At 34.8% G+C, this 20,641-nt stretch overlaps 1 protein-coding gene across 1 annotated transcript in view; it reads right to left on the bottom strand.

Annotated features, from left to right (window-relative positions):
- Nucleotides 1-30: 30 nt before the first annotated feature.
- Nucleotides 31-20,641, bottom strand: part of ACADL (acyl-CoA dehydrogenase long chain) — a 39,086-nt gene continuing 18,475 nt past the window's right edge. Inside the window, exons 6-11 of the mRNA XM_036857926.1 lie at nucleotides 17,646-17,810; nucleotides 16,888-16,989; nucleotides 15,788-15,901; nucleotides 8,361-8,488; nucleotides 6,209-6,295; nucleotides 31-1,321 (exon numbers count right to left, since the gene is read on the bottom strand). Of these exons, the coding sequence (XP_036713821.1) occupies nucleotides 1,228-1,321; nucleotides 6,209-6,295; nucleotides 8,361-8,488; nucleotides 15,788-15,901; nucleotides 16,888-16,989; nucleotides 17,646-17,810 (690 nt within the window). The 3' untranslated portion in view covers nucleotides 31-1,227. The remainder of the gene's footprint in view (nucleotides 1,322-6,208; nucleotides 6,296-8,360; nucleotides 8,489-15,787; nucleotides 15,902-16,887; nucleotides 16,990-17,645; nucleotides 17,811-20,641) is intronic.

Here is a 20,641-nt window from a genome sequence, read left to right on the forward strand (position 1 = left end):
AAGTTAAACAAGAATACATCTATTTATTTCCATTTAAAAACTACTTTATTCACTGTCTCAGCAATATATGCAGAGAAAAACAAGTACTAAAATGATGCTAGCAGTTTACAAATCAATGGCTTATTTTTTGATAATAGTCTCAAACCGAACGTCGTTTCCTCATTTTCCTATTTTAAATGCTTACTTTATTTCCTTTACTGCCTTTATCATTATTTGAAATTATTTTGTTTATTTACTTGCTTCTTACTTTATTTATTACAACTTATTTATTCACTTATTAGCAGGGATCTTGCCAATTTTTTAAATCATATTTCTCATCATATTTTTAACAGCCTGGCTTATAGATGACACAAAGTATAAATCTGTTAAATTAAGTAAAAAATTACACTGCTCCAAAATAAAAGTCACTGTTTTGATACCTATAAATACACCAGTATCTTGAAACTAAAGGATGATGGATTATTCTGTGTTCTCCTAGAAATTAAACTGGGATGGAAATCTGTTGAGAGCCCAGGGGTCAGTGGTTGAGGCAGCCAGTGGCATTCTCTAGTGGGGATTTGCTTAGCTGAGCCCTAGTGAATCTAAGGCCATAACGTAGGAAGGCTTCCTGCTTCAACCAGAGGAGCTCTTCACGCAACAGGGTTTCACAAGGACTCGGCATAAGCTTTGGCTTGAAGAAAGTGTTTCATTACTTAAAAACAGAGGTTTAGGATAGGGTGGTAGAAACCACTGTTCGGGGGAATTTGGAATAAGAGATAGCTAAACGTATTTTGCATTGTAAATTATATTTATTTTTCCTTTTCAAAGTCAATGTGCTGTAAATATTATTAATCCCATTTTTATAGTATAATAACAAAATTATTTCTGCCTCAACTTTAAAGATCTAAGTGACTACGCTCTTTTAGAATTTTAAGGATAAATGAAACATTAAGGCTTCTAGAATCAGAAAACCTTGCCTTTTAGCTATATAAAAAATTAAAAGTTAAACCTTTTAATTGGAAAGGTTTAGGATCCTACCAAACTTTATATTGGAAAACTTTAGGATCTTTGGATTCAAAGATTTCTCCTCCCACTGTGTTAATCTTGTATTTGTATTTGATTTCTTTCTCTGTAGAGAGAACATATAAAAACATGTTTAGTGTTCCCTCCCTTTCCAGGTTGTATTTTATCTTGAGTAGATTTAAAACCAGATTAGTTGTAATAGGATTCCAGGATGTGGGCAGATGTCTACTTGTCACTGACGATCTCTCTTGCAATTAGCTCCTTCATTATTTCATTGGTACCACCATAGATTGGCTGAACTCGGGCATCCACATAAGCTCTGGATAAATAAGAAGATGATTGAATGAATAAACAAAAGATATTAGAAATTATAAATTCTGCCTCACCAGGTAACTATTAATTACTTTAAAGTGTTCATTTAATGAAATCCAAACAATAAAAGTTCTTCGTAAATTACTTTTTTTTCCATATGGCATCCACCCTAGATTGGTATAATTATAAAATTCTATTAAGATATTGATCATTTGTATAGTTTTGTTTTAGTCTGCTTGAAGAGATTACAAATTCAAAATAACATTTCTAAGTATGTTTCTTTTGATTTAATTTTGTAAAATTCAGCACATATAATAACATTCCAAAAAGGGCAATTGTAAATTTAGAAATGGATGGAATGTCTTAATATCTTGTTACCTTTAATGTTTCTCCCCAAAAGCTGAAATCTACTGGTTTTATAAAAAACAAAAGAGAAAAGAAAGTACGTATTTTCTAACATCCTTTAGATTCCCATCACTACTGCTGCCATCAGCAGTATAAACTGATGCTTCAGAAAATATTACTTCACAAAGTTAACAAGTAACTTATTTTTTGGAAATGATTAACAGTCACTTCAGTAATGTATGAGGTTGAAATACTGAGTGGCTGAGTATACTGCCATAAAAAAACAAGAAGGAATTCACTTTTGGTAGTGATGACAGCAACCATAACACTATACAGTCGGTTTTACCTTTTCTCATCTCATTTTATCCTCTCAGCTCTGGAATTAGGGAGGATAAATATTATTATTGTCTTGCAGGTAAGGGAACTGAGATGCTGAAAAGTTAATACATATACTAATTAATGGTTGCTATTTAATGGTCACATAACAGATCATTGGCAGCCTGGAATGAAAAGGTAGGTATCCTGCCACTTTGGCAAGTATCTTTTTTATTACATCTCAACATTTTCATTGGCCCAGAAATGTAAGATTAGTTATTGAGCTTTGGACTTTTCTAGTAGACAAATTCAAAGGCACTTTTTTCAAGCATTAAATTTTTTTTTAAATTTAATTTGAGACAAATTAAATGTGCAAGCTCTCTAGGAGCATGACCAATTCTGAATTTTTCCTTGTCCACGTTCACCATGGTACCTTACAAACAGTGAGCTCTCAGTAAATATTTATTGATTTGATTTCCTGTATTACAAAGGAATTTTAGAGTCTCAATAGCTACTTTCTTATGAAACTTGAAATCTAGAGACATATGTGTTTTCAAATATATTTTTTCTTTTGAACAGATTCCATTGTTGCCCACAAAATCTAGCACTTTCATTTAGAGGACTTACCTGGCATTTCAGCCTACTTCAGCAATCTCAATGCTTTTAGACATTTTTGGATCAGGTTGGGCATATTTTTTTTCACATTAAAGAAGTTCCAATGGAGTAGGTAATGGACAGAGATCAGTAGCCCTTTTATAGGTTACTGATTAAATTCAGTCATCAACTAAAATTAACAGAGAATGGCAGCAGAAGAATGTTTAACCCCACAGTGATGAAGCTCTCTATCTCAGGCCGCTCTTCCTAGCACTGCAGACAGGTCTTGAAATGGCAAAACTTAAGCCTCACTTGTCATAGGCCCAAGCCTAATGAGTAAGACTGAAGTAAACTCACATGCTTAAGACTGGTTATTTTTAAACAAACAGAAAACAAACAAATAAAACAAAACCAAAAAGCAAAAAGCACCTCTTTGACCTGTGAAACCAAGACTCAGCAACACACACACACACACACACAAATAATATAGCTTAATCTTAGGATATAAAAACACAATTAGAATGATTTTTTTTCTATCTCATCAAAGTCTGTACACTTCATCCACATACTGCCTAATGTATCTAATTAGCTTTTTTGATATTATCCTACTACTCTCTCTCGTTATCTTATGAAAAGTTCCTTCCCTATGTCTTTGGGGAGAGAAAGAGCAGCCTAGTTTAAAAGTTCATACAGTCTTCAAACCAACAAGCTGGCCAAGAAGGGGATTATTATTCCTGAAAGGAAATGTAAGTCTCTCAGATTGAAACTAGGGATTTCAAATAAGCCATCAAGTTACAATTTTTGCTTGCTATTGACCTGATGGAATTGCCTCTGAGAAAACAGAGACCAAGACTTATGCTACGCTCTAATCTTGGACCATGCAGATGGTTGACTCCTCTTCACCTAACATGCCTTTCTTAGGAACCGAACCAAACTAGACAAGCACTGAGCCATGACATGTCTACATACCCTGCAGCAGTTATAATAGCACAGTTAAGTAGAAAAATATAAACACCCATTATTATTTTACTTTCTTAGCATTTTGAATATTGTCAATAAGGTGGATTAATATTATGAATAAAACATGAAAACACACAGGAAAAATTCCAGAGATGATTTAATTTGTGCTAGCATAATTCAGTGTTTACTTTGATTTCATGACTATACAAAGATAAAAAAAATAGATCTGCTTTTGATTAAGGCCTGTTTGAAGTAGTTCTGAAAGGATATACCAAAATCCAAGTCCAAGGATTGATAAAGAAAAGGAAATCATTTAGCTACTTCATGCCTACATTCTGAAGGAAGGAAAAACCCTACTTGTTGCTGAGTTTTTATAAAAAAGGTATAAATTATATACACCCTGTGATTAAAGCTTTCTGAGCTGCCCAGTGGCTACAGAAAATTAGTAAATTATACCTAACAGAAGCTCTATGCTGGAGCTTCTGTTTTTAATGTAAGTTGAATAACATGTTGATTTTCCTCATTAAGGACTATAAGCAAATCAAATGTTTTCAACTATGTTTGCCAAAATGATAAATTTGAAAGTAAATTTGAATACTAGTTTGATAATTTTTCTCTTTTAGATACTCTGTATTTAGATTAGAATTATAAGAAGTTTTTGGAAGCTCATAGCATTCTCATTCTCAGATTCAAAACTAAATTGGACTTCTCTCTATATAGCAAAAACTTCCCTGAGAAAATTTTATAAACTGAAAATATTGCCAAATAAGAGGAAAAATATATCTTCTGCTATGAGGAGGAGAAATGCCATGGAGAGATTACTGAGGCAAAAGACTATAGGAAGAGGGAAAGAAGAAATTATGGCGATGGAGGAAGAAATATGGAAGAGGATGCTGCCTACTGACAAACTGGTACTGCTTCGAAATGATAACAAGAATATCCATATGTTATACAATAAAAAGGCTATATTTAATTTATTTTAAAGTTGAAGGAAGTACGAATTCTACTTAGAAAAAAATAATACTTTTGATTTATTTTTAGAGAAAAATAGACAACAAAAAATTTAAGACATGACAACTTAGATCATTTTTATATGCAGGTTAATTTTTCTGTAATGTCTATTTTTTTTTTTTTTTTAGTTTTAAAAAAGTGATATTTTGAAAGAAGACATACAAACGACCAAAAGGTATATGAAAAAATGCTCAGTGTCACTAATCACCAGGGAAATACAAATCAAAAACACAATGAAATATCATCTCATACCTGTCAGGATGGCTATTAACAAAAAAGCCTAAAGACAAGTGTTGTCGAGGATATGGAGAAACTGCAATACTGGCACACTGTTAGAGGGAATGCAAAGTGGTGCATCTCAGCTGCTATGAAAAATAGTATGGAAATTCCTCAAAAAATTAAATAAAACTACCATATGATCCAGAAATCCCACTTCTAGGTATTTATTCGAAAGAACTGAAATCAAGACCTCCAAGTGGTGCTAGCGCTCACATGTTCAATGCAGTATAACTCACAACAGCCGAGATGTGGAAACAACCTGTATGTCCATGGACAGATGAATGGATAAAGAAACTGTAGTATAACATATAATGGAATACTATTCAACCTTAAACAGAAGGAAATTCTGCAATATGTCACCACCTGGATGAACCTTGAGGACATTCTTCTAAGTGAAATAAGCCAGTCACAGAAAGACAAACACTACATGATGCCACCTATACTAGGTATCTAAAATAGTCAAATTCATAGACTCAAAGAGGAATGGTGGCTGCCAGGGGCTAAGGGGAGGGGGAAATGGGGAGTTACTAATCAATGGGCATAAAGTTTCAGTTAAGCAAGATGAATAAGTTCTAGAGACCTACTGTACAGCACTGTGCCTACAGTTAACAATACTGTATGGAACACTTAAAATTTTGTGAAGAGGGTAGATCTCATGTTAAGTGCTCTTACTACAGTAAAATAAAATAAAATAAAACAAAATAAAATAACTAATAGTCAATGCAAATTAAAGGAAGAATAATAACCTATTTTTTACCCATTAGATTCACTTAAAGTTTAAAACACAATAACATTCATAGCTTAGGAGAGGAAGTCATCCTTAGACTTTGTTCATTTGAGTATGAGTTGCTGCAGACTGGAGGAAATGATCTGGAAATGCATTAAAATTTAAAATATGCATACTTTTGAACTAGCAGTACTACTTTTGGGACTTTGTCCTGTTGTAATCAAACACACATGTATCTAAGATAAATGTATGAAGGCGTTTATTGAGGCACTGTCACAGTAAAAAACTAGAAAAAACCTGAATAATTAACCATAATCAATTATAATAAAATATTATTCAACTATAAAAAAGGGATATTAATCCCTCTGTATAATGATTCAAATAAAGCTTTAGTATATTATATATTTATATTTATTTACATTTATATTTAGTATATTGTATAATGAAGTACATCTTCACTTTTTAAAAATATGACAAAATCCTAGTGGTGAGCTGATAACATGAAGCTGTTTCTATCTACTTGAACACACTCCACAGTCAGTTGAAAAATACAAAGGTTTTGCACCTCCTTTCCCTTTGTACTCAACGTACAAAGGACAGTTAAAGAAATTTTCCTTTTTCTTCACACCACCCAGAAGAGTGTAACACAACAGGCATACTCACTTTGCAATTGGGTACTCCCACATGTATCCCCAACCTCCATGCAGCTGCACGCAGTCATAAGCTACACTGTTCTGTAACTCAGATGCCCTAGATGACCAAAATAAAAAGCAGAAAAGGAACATTTGAAATGAATTTTCATGAGATGCTTTACAATCAGGAAACAAATTATTTATGATTGTTTAAATGCTTACATTTATCAAACAATTAAAATTAGGCATATTAGCCAACCAGAGAAGACTGATATAAATTCCATGTGAAATAAATCTCAAGAGAATTTTCATATAACAAATGCTTTCTTCATCAATTATACTTCTGGCTGGGTTTTTGGTAAGTCTAGAAACAAAATGCAGAAAGCTTAGACTATTTATTAGGTGTTGGCTACCTTAAGCCTGAAAAGAATATAGTGAAAACTTGAATTTGGTCTAATTTATTCAGATTCTCTATGTGATCTAAGTTAACTGAATAATTATACAGTCATCTATTTTCTTTTGCCTTGTGTAATATGTGTTTTTTTTCTTCAAATGTGTCACTTCCTACCTAAAGGTTGCAATTCTGAATTTTAGTAACTGAAAAAAACTTTTTTTCAGAAATAAACTGAAAGTAAAAGTGGAAACCTAAGAGGGCAGACCTCTATTAAAGTACCTACTATCACATAGGAAACTTATTGACGATCATTTGGGAATTATTATTCCTGAAGTATACGTATATTAATATAAGGTGCTCGAGAAATATCCTTTTCTGATCTTATCACAACAATTTTAACTATTGTTAAAATCCATGAGATGACTGGTAGGGACTTTATTCATCTTAACATAAAATACAACTTAGTTCAAAATCTTTTCAACTTACTTTCAACAGTGGGAAATATAAAGAAAAGGTAAGCATAGACATATTTTCCTATAAAAAATAATTTTTAACTCAAGCCATAGGACAGGTCAGGATGTTCCTGAGAAATACAGTAACAATATAATGATTAACAGACAAGATTCAGGGGGCAATGATATTTGGAATTCTATACATTTTTGTATTTGGCGAGTATTTTAGTAAAATATTTGCTGGGTTAAAACTACTTGCTCCCTCTCCTCCAATATGAAATACCAGTATGTCTATAAACCTGGTGTTTTCAAAAAACAGTAAGGCCAACAGCCATCCGAATATCTTTTTCCAAAAATATCTTATCTAAAATATTTTTACTCTTTTTCCCACTAGTCAAAAAACTTGCTATAAATGTAAATGTAAAACGTCTCCCCCAAAAGTGCAAGTTTCTAGTAATTCTACATGACTTTTCAACCTGGCAACTTTATTATTTTGGAATCATTACATAAACCACTATTCTGCATATTTCCCCATTCTACTTCTGACTGAACTGAACACAAGTTAATGAATAATGACAGGAATTTTTTCCAGGTTATTTTTGGGCTAATGAGATGTGAGAATGTTTGTTTTTAAAAGAGGAAACAAAACCCACTTCCAGAATTTGATTTAAACTATGTTCTTAAATCTTAAAATACACAAAAGCCTTATAGGGGTCTTTTTTCATTAACACATCTTTAATACCATTGCTAATCATCTTTAACACAAACGAAAGTCATTCTATAGGACATTTTTTTTTCCTTTTGCTTAATAGAGCATGTACAACTTTTGACTGGAGAGTCAAATCTTCAGAAATTTCTCTTAGATCTGGAGAACATCTTAAATAGAAAAATCTTGCCCAATCTACTCATTTCACAGATATCAAAATGTTGGCCCAGAAATAATTTAATTTAATTGCAGTTATTTAATGAAAGAATTGGGACTCTATCTCAGGACTCTAAGTATTTCTGTAATTTTGTGATCTCACTATACTGCCACTCTTCAGATAATCTGAGATTAAACTACTACTTGAATGAACTAATCAGTCATCTTATTTTAGTCTCTTAATATTTTACTTTCAATGGCAAGCTAAAAGTTAAAAACCAACTTGAGTAAGTTTTAGCACATTATAAATATGTTTAATGGGGCCCTTCAGCATTTTTTAAAAAGGTGGTTCTTATTGCTAGTGTTCATTTACTTAGCCTTCTTCCTTTAAGACCCTCAAGGCTGAGTTTCAAGTTGGAAGAATTCCATAACAATCTGTGCAAACACCACATTTTAATTACCATAGCATGCATACCAATATTTCGCCATGGAAGCAGTGGCAGAGTCCAGACGTTTCGTTTCATGCAGCTGGAGACAGCTGTCCACAAAAGCTCTGGTTACACAAATGTGTGTTTTTAATTCTGCTAGCTTATGCTGCACCGTCTTGAGTTTAAAGGAAATGAAAGGAAAAGATGAGCATAGGAGAAGAGCATATTTTGAGTCACTTAGCATATCAAAAATTATACAGTAAAATATCTTTAGAGCAAAACAAAAGTGGAATTACTGTTCTTTTTTCTCCAAAAAAGAGGCATATGTTAACTAAACAGCTCAAATTAAAAACCCACTATATTTCATTGCTAAGAAAACTTGTACTAAAAGATAAGATGCAAAAGTAGATAAATAGATAAATAACATTTCATGTTTTAGGTTAAAAAATTCAGACCATCTAGGGAACTTTTCGAAAAACAGCATGACTTTAATGCGTGAACACCATCTTGAGGTACAGTCCTTTAGGTACAGCTGTTGAAAACTCTTATTTTTGTCCAGAATCTAAATCCATGAAGAATTTTTCTCTACTAATGAAATTAAGTATACACATTTTCTGCTTTTTTGTCTTGGAGTAAAGTAATAAAGTAACAAGCTAGAGGGACAACATCAAAAATATTTATTAGACATTATTATTTTATATTGCAAAGTATTTAATCTAGATCTGTAGAATGCAATGGGAGAATAACAGAATCAGAACACTCAAGACATCAAAGTCCAGTACCCCCCAACCTCTTCCACCTTTCCCCACCCTCCCTCTTATCTCTCTCAATTGCACAGTCTCTAACTTGAACTGAATGGTCTGGAATTGTCAACGATAACATACCTAATAGATACCTCCCCCTGCTGGCCACAGACAACCAATAGTATTCTTGGAAATCATTCTATCTAGACCATCCTCAATTGTTCTAGATTGCTCTAACTTCAATCAAATTTTCTTGCATTCCCTGACTCTTGGCTCTCACACCTTGAACTCTGAGTTTACATCTGGTCTCTTTGGCACCAACTCTTGAACCACCTTCAGGAAACTGACTTGGATTTGAAATACTACTGGCTTTCCACTTTGGGTAACCTCCAAAAATACACCCCGTTCTAGCTGATCTCAAGTTCAAGGCTCAGCTATGGTCAGCTGCCTCTATCTTCCTTGTGGAAATTCAGATACAAACAGAGTTTTGAACATTCTGCTTGGAATTTATGAGTGAGACCTTCACTGTGGCTAATAAAAGGCATGGAAGTTAATGACAATGGCACTAACTTGGTGGCACAGTGAAACTCAAACTAGAAATTATGAATGCACCCAACGTACGCAATGACAAGTCCAAAGTCATGATTGCATTCTCAAAAGAAGCCTTCCTGGACCAGATATTCAGAGGATGTTGACCTGCCTTTGCTACTTGTTACAGCAATCTCAAACCACAAAACCAAACCCTTAAAAGCATCATTGTAGTGGAGACAGTTTGGGTACTTACCATTTCTGGTAAAGAGTAGAAAAGGAGTATAATAAGATCCAGGACCAGGCAAGACCAGGGTGTTGTCAGCTGGAGAAGGAGCTCTGAGGGACAGATTCCTTATATGTGTATCAACATAACTATTATGCTGATGGAAAACCCAAACTGACTGCCTTTCCCTTGGGCTTACTCCATCCTGTTCTAGAAACAGACAATGTGACTGGCATCTAATGATTCTAAAGCCAAGCAGTGGGGAGGCTGGCACCACACTTTTCCACTTCTTGTATCCTGGCCTCTAATTTAGAACATGCCAGGTTTACCAAAACTTTCTTCCTCTCTCATACTTTCTCTTACTTTTTCTACCTCCCTTTCTATCCATTTCTATTTAATGAGGCCAAATCTCTAATCTTTAATCAGCACAAAGTTTCCCACTCCCACCCCACACATCCAAGTGTACTCACAGAAGAATCTAAAGATGCAACAGGAAATGAAAAAGCGGGGGAATACCCTTCTATATATTGAACACAGATGACTATATATTCCATGAAAATCCCTGAAACTGATCTCTTAGCTTATTCTTGGTGTAGGTCAATGACACTACCCATGACACTTCATTTGGAACGTAAGGGGGAATCTGACAAAGTCTCAAGATACTATTGCACACCGCCTCCCCACCCTGCGATGACATTTGAGAACTTACTCACTATTTACAATATGAGAGAATCAAGATCTCTAAGCCCAATTATCTCATAAGAGAGCTGTTTCTATGGAAATGCTATGAGCTTCTAGAAGCTGAAGTTAAATTTCAGACCAGAATGGGCTCATCTAGAAAATTCTTGCTTCAGTGCATTCAGGTCTACAGGTTTGACAGAATTAATGCCACCAAGAGTGCATAAGTTACTCTTGGGGGGATAAGAGATTAAATATTTACATACTCTTGGCATTGAGTTGGGTGTTAGCCAAACAGATTTAGTCTTTGCTCTTCATTGCAAACACTGCATCATGCTTTCAGAAACTGTTCTCTAATGAATGGTAGGTAATAATTGTACCACACATTATTAGCAGGTGCTTTTGGTGAATTATCAGCATGCTCACAGCAATACTTTTTAACATTCATTAATAGTCACTCATAGATAATACTGCAGCTAGCATTTTATTAAAAAAAAATTCCCTAAAGTTGCAAAGTGGATCAGATGGCATCTCTTTCAGAGTTCTGAATAACACAGTTCTTAGAATCATAGAACTATGGAATTGGAAGACCCCTTGGAGAAGTTATTGAGCCCAGTATTCCATTTAAACATCACCATTAGATGTACTCTAATATATTACGACTCAAGTATAAACTACAACAACTTAGGTTTGCTACCTGATTTTATAGTTAATTAACCCCACACTCAAGGTCTAAGAACTAAATATTCCCTTTTTGGAGAAATGTAAAGAAGAAGTGTTATTTGTTACCTCTCCTATTTTTTTCCTAATACTTTGTCCCCTTAGAATCAAGAGCACATACCACACAAGAAATAACTAAAGCTTATGTTAGAAAAGAACACTGAATTTTCACTTCATTGTCCATGGGTGAAAGAGGTGAGAAAAGAAAAAGTCTATCTACCTTAGATTTCTGGGTAGTAAAACTAGTGAATGGGTTAAGAGAGTAGGTTCCAGAGTTCAAATACTTTTTTAATCTTGGGATGTTATTTAACCTCTTCATGCCTCAATATCCTTATCTGTAAAATAAGGATAAATATAATATTTATTATATGGAGTTGTAAAGAAGAAAAAGACAATCCATGTGGCACAGTGCCTGGCATATAGGGAACATCAATCAATGACAGACATTATCATTATTTAATATCTGAATTTTACTATTGTATTGTCCATTCCATAGAAAATCATGAGACTTGACAGCAGCTATGGAGAGTATGGATGAGACAAAATGAAAATCCTGTAACTATCGCAACCTAAGTATGGTAGGTCTCCATTCTAAAAAGAAAGTAAATTTTAGGGACTTCCCTGGTGGCGCAGTGGTTAAGAATCTGCCTCCCAATACAGGGGACACAGGTTTGATCCCCAGTCTGGGAAGACCCCACATGCCGCGGAGCAACTAAGCCCATGGGCCACAATTACTGAGCCTGCGCTCTAGAGCCCACGCACCACAACTACTGAGCTTGCACTCTAGAGCCCACTAGCCACAACTACTGGAGCCCGTGTGCCACAACTACTGAAGCCCGCGTGCCTAGAGTCCGTGCTCGCAATAAGAGAGGCCACCAACAATGAGAAGCCCCCGCACCGCAACAAAGAGTAGCCCCCGCTCGCTACAACTAGAGAACGCCCACGCACAGCAATGAAGACCCAATGCAGCCACAAATAAATAAATAAATAAATAGCATCACAATTAAGTTAAAAACTCAAGATCTACTAAAAAAAATTTTAAAAAAAGAAAATAAATTTTGTGAAACGCATCCAAGTGGTCAGAAAGACTCAAAATTCAAGAATATCAAAGAGAAAGGAAACTGAATCGTTACAGGGTCATAAAAATGAGATTTGGCCAAATATAATATAACATTTAAAGGTCTCCTATTTCAATTTAATACTGGAACCATTGTATATCCAACTCTGTAACAGGAGGTATAAGCACTTATTGGTTATTCATCTTCTCTGAATACATATCTAGATTGAATATGAAAATATTATTCAAAGATACTTATTTATATAAACAAGAAGTAGAAGAAATATCTCAGAAATCTCAGAACCACATATTTACTTGGAAAACAATACGGCTCCCACCAATGATATAGATACGTGTGGAAGCAGAATGCTACTGCCACCTAGTGAAATTTTAGTAAACTACCTTTGAAAGAAGGGAGCAATAAAATGGCACTTGCTTTGAAAAGGATTAAGAATATTTCTTTTCTTTTTGCTATCAAAATACATATATACACATCTACATATATACACATATATATTATTAAATAAATAAATATTTTGGAAGAAACTTTTTCTCCTATGGGAAAATATTATACCGATTTTCTATTTTTTTCATGGTTAAATGTCAAATAACATTTAATGTTCTGAGCTATACAGGCAATGTCGGTAATATTATAGTCATTTTTGTTGTAATTTTATATTAAGTTCATAAACGCAGGAAGTGTAGATTACCAAGGGGATGGAAAAATATGTCTGTTTGATTCACTTTTTATAGTATCCAGAATAGGGCTGAAGGCATGAGTATTTTAATAAACATTTTGAGAAGCAAAGGACATTAATTCCACTTCGGATGCAGTTGGGAAAGTCAGAGTGATACCGAGTAGTATCACTCTCTTTGTGTTGCTAGGAGGTTATAACAGGTATTTCCAGAGTCATGCCTATCAAATTACATTTGAACACACAACCTTCAGAAGGCAATCAATACATACTTGCTCAGTGAAACAAATCATGTATATCAACATTTCTCAAAATGAAAAGATTACATGAAAAAGAAATGTAATTTATTTATCGGTAAAAAGATTCATGCATTGATAACAAAGAAACAGCAATATGATTGCTTTATGGTAGCCTAGTGTAATCAGTGGTACTGTGTATGATTTATAAGTGTTTGTGTGCATAAGCTTTGATAAATTTAACTTTTCACAATAAATTTCTGTATATTTTATGGTAGTAAATGATAAAATTGACTAGTATCTACACATATTTTATGCATTCGTGACATACCTTTATTCTTAATTTTTTCGGTATTTCTAGGCTATACAGTTCGTCTGCACATTTTAAGTTGCCACAAATCTCCAAAAGTTTTTCCAATGTATTTATTGAAAAAAATCCACATGTAAATGGACCTGTGCAGTTCAAACCTGTGTCGTTTAAGGGTCAACTGTAATAGCTAACTTTAATGAAAGCTCGTTTTGCCAGGCAATATTCTAAGCACTTTATTAGAAGTGTATTATCTCACCTAATCTTCATAACAACTCTATGAGGTAGCTACTCATATTACATCTTAACAATAAGAAAGTACTTCTGAGACAGATAATACAACTTGCATAGACCACAGAGACTTAAGTAACTGTACTAGGATTTAAACCACACCTGAACTTAACTCCTATAATGCTGTCCTAAAAAGTTACCAAAGTATTTCATCTTTCCCTTTCCCTTCACAACACCTTTCAGCCGAGACATTCCACTTAGAAATTTTCAATTAGACTTCCAACTCCAGTTTTTTTGATGACTGCATTACTTAAAAGCTGTTCCTTCATTTTAAGGAGAGACTAGAGGGTCTAAAATTTGATTGATATTTTAGTGATTACGGCTACCATACACTGAGTTCTTTTGCAAGTAACTTAAACTTCTTGGCAAAACCCAGGAAGTTTAAACACAATCATCCACCTTCTCTGTGCTTGAACCTGGGGAGCAAAACCCTTTTAGTAAAGCTAATACACAAAAAAGCAGAAGGTTCTGCTATAAGTGCATGATCACTAACCTGATTTGGGTCCTCAATTCTGCCAGGAAGCTTACTGTAAGTGTCTCTTAGTTAGTTCAGCCTCTCACTCTGAAGAAGGTATTTCAAACCTTCCTTATCTCCATGCCCCATTCACTCACATCTCTTTCTTCCCTATTGATAAGGAAAGATACGGAAGTCTCTGGAAGAGAGCTTTTGCGATTTTCTACCAACAGAGCTGAACCCTTGCTCATCCTTTCCTCTTTCCTTCCTGTTTCAGTGGAGGAAACTCTTCTCCTGTCAGGATGGGAAGGCCTATCTTTCCATGTATTGAAACTTTGGCATCCACACCTTCACACTGTCTCAAAGATCATATGCAGTTAATTATGCTCTCCATACCTACAATCTTTCCCTCTTTACTAAATCCTTTGTCTAGGTATTAAAATATGCTCTAGCATTCTCATCCTAATAATAATAACAAAAATTAATAATCGCCAAATATTTCACTTGATCTCCAGATATTTCCCTCACTCCCTCCCCACCCTCCTCTTCTTGCCTTCTAGTTACCATCCTTTCTCTCAGCTACTTCACAGCCAAACTCAGGAAAGAGTTGCCAGTCATCAGTATCTTTACTTCCTCATTGCCATTCACTGCTCTACTCACTGGGGTCTGGCACCACACCAGTCCCTTAATCGCTCTTATGAAATAACCTCCATATCAGTATGTCCAATGGGCACTCTTTGACCTTCATCTCATTTTCCCTCTAAGTAGCTTCCATCCACTTGAAATCCTCTTTTGTCTCGGCTTCTACAACAATACTTGCCTGATTTGCTTTCTCCTTTCTAGCTGTCTACTCTCAGTTTTCTTTGTAGGCTCTTAGTTTCCTATTCTACCTTTAAATCTTGTAATTTTTTTCTCAGGACTCTGTCCTAGGATCTCTTTTGTCTTAATCTCTACTCTCTCCCTAAGTGATCTCATCCACTTCCATGGATTCTAATGTCACCGTGGATGAAAAATGTTGCCTGCCACATAGGTAAACAATGGATGTTGCAGCCATCAGGCCAGCAGCCACTGCAGCGGCCCCCAAATGTGCGCCCTGAGGGGAGTCAGGATGGAGGAAAGCAGGATACTGGCCCTGGATAGTTAAGGTGCGTATCAGAGGAGTAATTTCAATGAGCCCAGACTCTTGGATCTTCCCATACATAGAAAAGCGATAAATTCATTACTTTGAGAAGCCTGGTTTTCTTTAATTAACAGTGATCTTTTGCTGTTCCAACCACCTGGTTTCTGTTGCAAGACTCCTATATACCCTGGCTCCTCCCTCGCCTCTTTGGAGCAGTCCCTCAGAGCTACCCGAGAGGCTGTATTTCGTGCTTACATGCTTAGTTTTGTGCACCAAATAAAACATAATTCTCAGCTGTTAAGTTGTGCATATTTTTTCAGTCGATACCACCTGTATGAAAATCACTCCATATTCATGTTTAGCCTAGACCCATTTCAGATGAGTAAATTGATACTATCTAATACTAATGACAAACTTACCTGTATGTGTGCAACTGTTTTCCCAAAAGCTTTTCTTTGTTTAACGTAGTTCCTGGTTTCTTCAAACATGAATTCACTGGCTGAAACTGCCAACTCAGCAATCAGTAGCCTTTCCTATAACCCCAAAATTAGGTCTTGAACGTTATTCTAATTACACAAGTGATTTTCACATGATTGCAATGAAAATAAATTGCATAATCTTTATAAAACTCCTAAAGATTATTTCTTAACTCTTTATAAGAAAAGACTCCCACTGAGATTTCTAAGACTATTTTGACACATATATAAGTCTCTAAAAAAAATCTTTTATTTTTATGAATGACTGTCTTTATATAGGTATATAAGTAATTTATTTTCCTCTTCTCTTTACTCATCTATGGGAAAAGAAATTCCAAAGTCGTCGATTTTTATTTATTGATCTCTGCATACCACACATCTAATATACCTGAGGAAATCAACACTGTAAAGGGCATAGGTTGAATTAGTGCAAAGTATCCATAGTCAGTTTAATTCCATCTTGTTGGTGATTTTCGTATTCTGTTCTGTGCCAGTGTTCCTCGTCCTTGTCCCATGTCATGTTTCGTGCATGCTGTGGCTGTCACCAGACAGATGCATCCTCTTATGCTGACATGTGAGGCTCGATAATCACTCAGCAACCACACTCCAAAAAACACAGAAGTGAGAGCTGACCCTATGTGGCTAAAACTTTTTAGTCTGAACTTAACAGCTTTCTTTGATTCCCAGGTATTATTAAAAAAAAAAAAAAAAAAAAAACCTGGAAAATATTTTGGCTGATATTTCATTACAAAGGGCTAAAAATTCTTGATTTGTACTTAAGACACTAAAATCATTCCAAGAAGGAATCATAGAACTGAAAATCTTATTTTCCTGACTCACTTATAAGCTTTGATTAGATATCCCTGAGTTGAGTTATTCACATGTCCAGCTTACAAAAGTCATATATATTTTTTTACAACTTCAAGTTATACTCAAATGACTGGTTATATCACAAGTTTTGTAGGCATGGATTTATATAGTTCTATATTATTCTATTCCAGTCCATTATCTAATCAAAAGACGGACTCTTTAATACTTCTGACCTGTGGAAGCTCTTGCATGAGGTAATAGAAGCCTTTATTCTCTTCTCCAAGTAGGGCACTTGCTGGCAAACGTACATCTTCAAAGAATAATTCTGCAGTATCCTAAGAGATCATACAATTGAGTACAGAATTATCTCACTGAAATCCCCCAATAACCTGATGAGGTGATTATTATTTCCATTGAAAAAACAAAAACAAAACAAACTGGAAGCCAAGTTGGAGTGGTTAATGATCACACTGGTAAGTGGTAAACCAGGGATTCAAACCCAGGTCTACCTGATTCCAAAAGCGGCTTTCCCACTGCGATACACTGTCATTCTAGCTCTAATACTGTCCAGTTCTGCAGGTATTGAGGACTAAGGATTTCTAATGCATATCAAGTAAAACATGTTTTTCTTTTTGGTAATGAAAAATTACCGAATAGCAGAAAAAATATTTTCTGTTCTTATTTCATAATTTTCTTCAATTTCAAAAATAGAGGGTATTATCATGCAGTTAATTTTCTAAAGCAGATTTTCAAAATACCCTGATTCACTTCCATTGCTGACCACAGTTGCATAATCAGTGGAATAAATTTCCATAATCATTTCTGAAAAGCATATTTTAAGAATCCAGCATAGGAAGGAAGGTATGCTTGTGCTATATGTAGTTCTATATATAAAGCATAATTGAGTAAACTCAATTATTTATAAATAATAAATATGAATTATATTTATAAATGATTTATATTACGAAAACAAATTTACATTATGACTTACCTGGGCTTTTAGTCCCATTTTATGTAGCTTTCGTCCCTTGACAAATCCTTTCATTCCATTTTCCACCAGAAAAAGGCTAATGCCATGGGCAGGAGAGCGAGCGTCACGATTTGTGACTGCCACTACAATCACAACGTCACTTAGCCACCCATTAGTGATGAATACCTGAAAAACCCCAAGTATACTGTGATGCTCCACAATAACTCAGGTCCATGTGTAAGTCACGATCAGGGGAAAGTATACTCAAGAAGACTAAACCGGACAGAACATGCTTCATACCTCTCTCTGTACTCTCTCTGAATATCTGCAGTGTTGATTATTCATACATGAGGTTATTAAAGAGTAGGGGGAAATTATCCAATGCTTCAAAGAATGAACTCTATTCATTTTCTTCCCACTATTAGTATTGTAAATAATAATAATAATTAACATTATTATGTTCTTTTCCAATTAAAACAAAATTGTCTATAAAAATGATAAACCATATTTTAGAAAGAAGTTTCAGGTGAGAAAACAGAATCTCCTTTGAATGGCACGATACTATTAAAGTATTTGTATTTTCAGGTTTATCAGTTTTTGAAAAGGCATATTTTCGATTTCATGATGGATGGCCTACCTCTTTCCAAATGGCCTAAATAAGGAAGGTGCTGATTAAGAAGGGATAAAATAACAAAGAGATATTAGTTTATCAGATAATATTTATCTAGAAAACAAATATACACAGAGCAAATATGAATAATTATCTTTTCACTCTGTATCTTTCCTGGGTCCTCTCAGCCACTTTCCATGGCTTTAGTTGCTATCCATATGCTGATGACTCCAAATCTTTATCTAAGCCAAATTTCTTGCTAGGTTCCAGACCTGTATACACACCTGCTTCTGGATAGTTCCACCTGATGACTCAAGGAATATATACCTTCTCACCCCTACTCCTATTTAATGTTGAGTATCAATCTATTTTCCCTGTGTCAGTAAATCACATTATTATCCTGCTTCATTTTCAATTTGACATCTAGTTCTCTCTAACCTATTTCAACACTTTTTAAATCCATTCACTTCCTTTCACTTCTATTGCCATTACCTTATTTTGGGCCTCATCATTTCCTGGTTAAGTTCCTACAACTGATCTCTCTGCAACTCTATTATCCATCAAGATGTCAGAGGGATCTTTCAAAAATGCAATCTAATCATACCACTTTCACATCTGAAAATTTTTGAATACCTCCTCATAGCTTCAGGATAAATTCTAAATCTTAGCAGGGCATATAAAACTCATCACAATTTGGCACTAGCTTACACTCCTGCCTTATCTCTTATCCAATTTTCCCCTCACTTCTTTTCTGTAGGTTAGCTCTACTGCATTACTTGCTGTCCCCCATATTCTAAGGTCTTCCTCATCTATGGGTCTTTGGAAATCTTGTTTCCTCTACTTGGGGGGCTCTTTCCCAACTCTGCTACAATGAATCCTATTCATCCTGGACAAAGTTCAGACATCACCTCTTCCAAAAAGTCTTTCCAGGGAATTCCCTGGCGGTCCAGTGGTTAGGACTCCACGCTTTCACTGCCGAGGGCGCAGGTTAATCCCTGGTCAGGGAACTAAGATCCTGCAAGCCACGCAGCGTGGCTGAAAAAAACAAAAACAAAAAGTCTTTCCAAATTCCCCAAGCTGGGTTAAGTGCTCCCATAGCACCCTGAATTTACCATCATCTTAGCATTTTCCAAGCTATATTCAAATGATCTCATTTTGTCTCTGTCCCTTTGAAATAGCGCAGGTATAAAATGGTGTTGGTTACTCTCATCACCTACCATCCATGTCCTTTATAATAAGATTTATGCTCTAAAATCCAGAGCACTGATTCTTACAAATAATGGGAAGTGGCCCAATGATGCTAGTGTTATCTACATGACAGAAAATGAAGGCAGTGATGATGGTATGGTTGTAAGTGACGCAATAATAAAAGACCCTCAACATCTCTCTGTATTAGGAGCTCCTTGAGGGCAGGGACTATTTCCTATTCATATATCTATCCTCAGTGCTTAGTATAGTATTTGGCATATAGGAGGCCTTCAAGGATGTTTGTTGAATAAATGAGAAAAATATATTCCTCAAAAATAATTCTAGGGAATTCCCTGGCGGTCCAGTGGTTAGGACTCTGCATTTCCACTTCAGGGGCACAGGTTTGATCCCTGATCAGGGAACTAAGATCCCGCATGCCACACAGCAGGCCAAAAAAAAAAAAAAAAAAAAAAAAAAAAAATCATGGTAAAGATATTTTTTCCTATAGTGTTTCTCCATTATACCACTCCCTTCCTCAAAAACCATTCAGGTCTCCCAATTTCCTAACTGTCTAAGATAATAATGACCATTTGTGTAGTTGCCACAGTTGAATTGCTGAAATAGTGCTTTTTTGTTTGTTTTTAATCACAGAGCACCCAGGAATTAGTACCTTTATGTTACTAATATCTAATGTGAGTATTTCTACCATGACTGATACTCTTTCCTAATAAAATTATAAGAGAATTCTCTTTGTAAGAAAGGGCTTTCTTGATTTCTTTCCTAATTATGACAGTCAAAACTTTTAATAGGGCTGAGATTAACCCTAGTGAGGTCATTATTTTTTTTATTTTTATTTTATATTTTGGTATTGAATGCCTATGCCATACGCTCTTTGTAGATGTGCAGATAGTACATAAAGAAAAAGTGTTATAAGGAAAAAGGGAAAAAAAAATCTTCCATGAGTCCATCATATAAATACCATTGTGAACTTCCTTTCTGGTCTTTTTTTCTTTTAATATAGTTGAAATTATTCTATATTTACATTTTATATGCATACTTTACTTAAATGTTAGTATAATCTTTTTACTTAATATAATTATTTTCCTATACCACTAAAAATTTTGTGTTGATGCTTTAGTGGGTGCATATTAGATCATCTTATTGATGTAGTATATTTACTTACTCATTCTTTTACTTTTGCTTCCTCTAAAGTTTTTGT

The sequence above is a fragment of the Balaenoptera musculus genome, chromosome 7 (genome assembly GCF_009873245.2).
Source record: "Balaenoptera musculus isolate JJ_BM4_2016_0621 chromosome 7, mBalMus1.pri.v3, whole genome shotgun sequence".
NCBI lineage: Eukaryota > Metazoa > Chordata > Mammalia > Artiodactyla > Balaenopteridae > Balaenoptera > Balaenoptera musculus.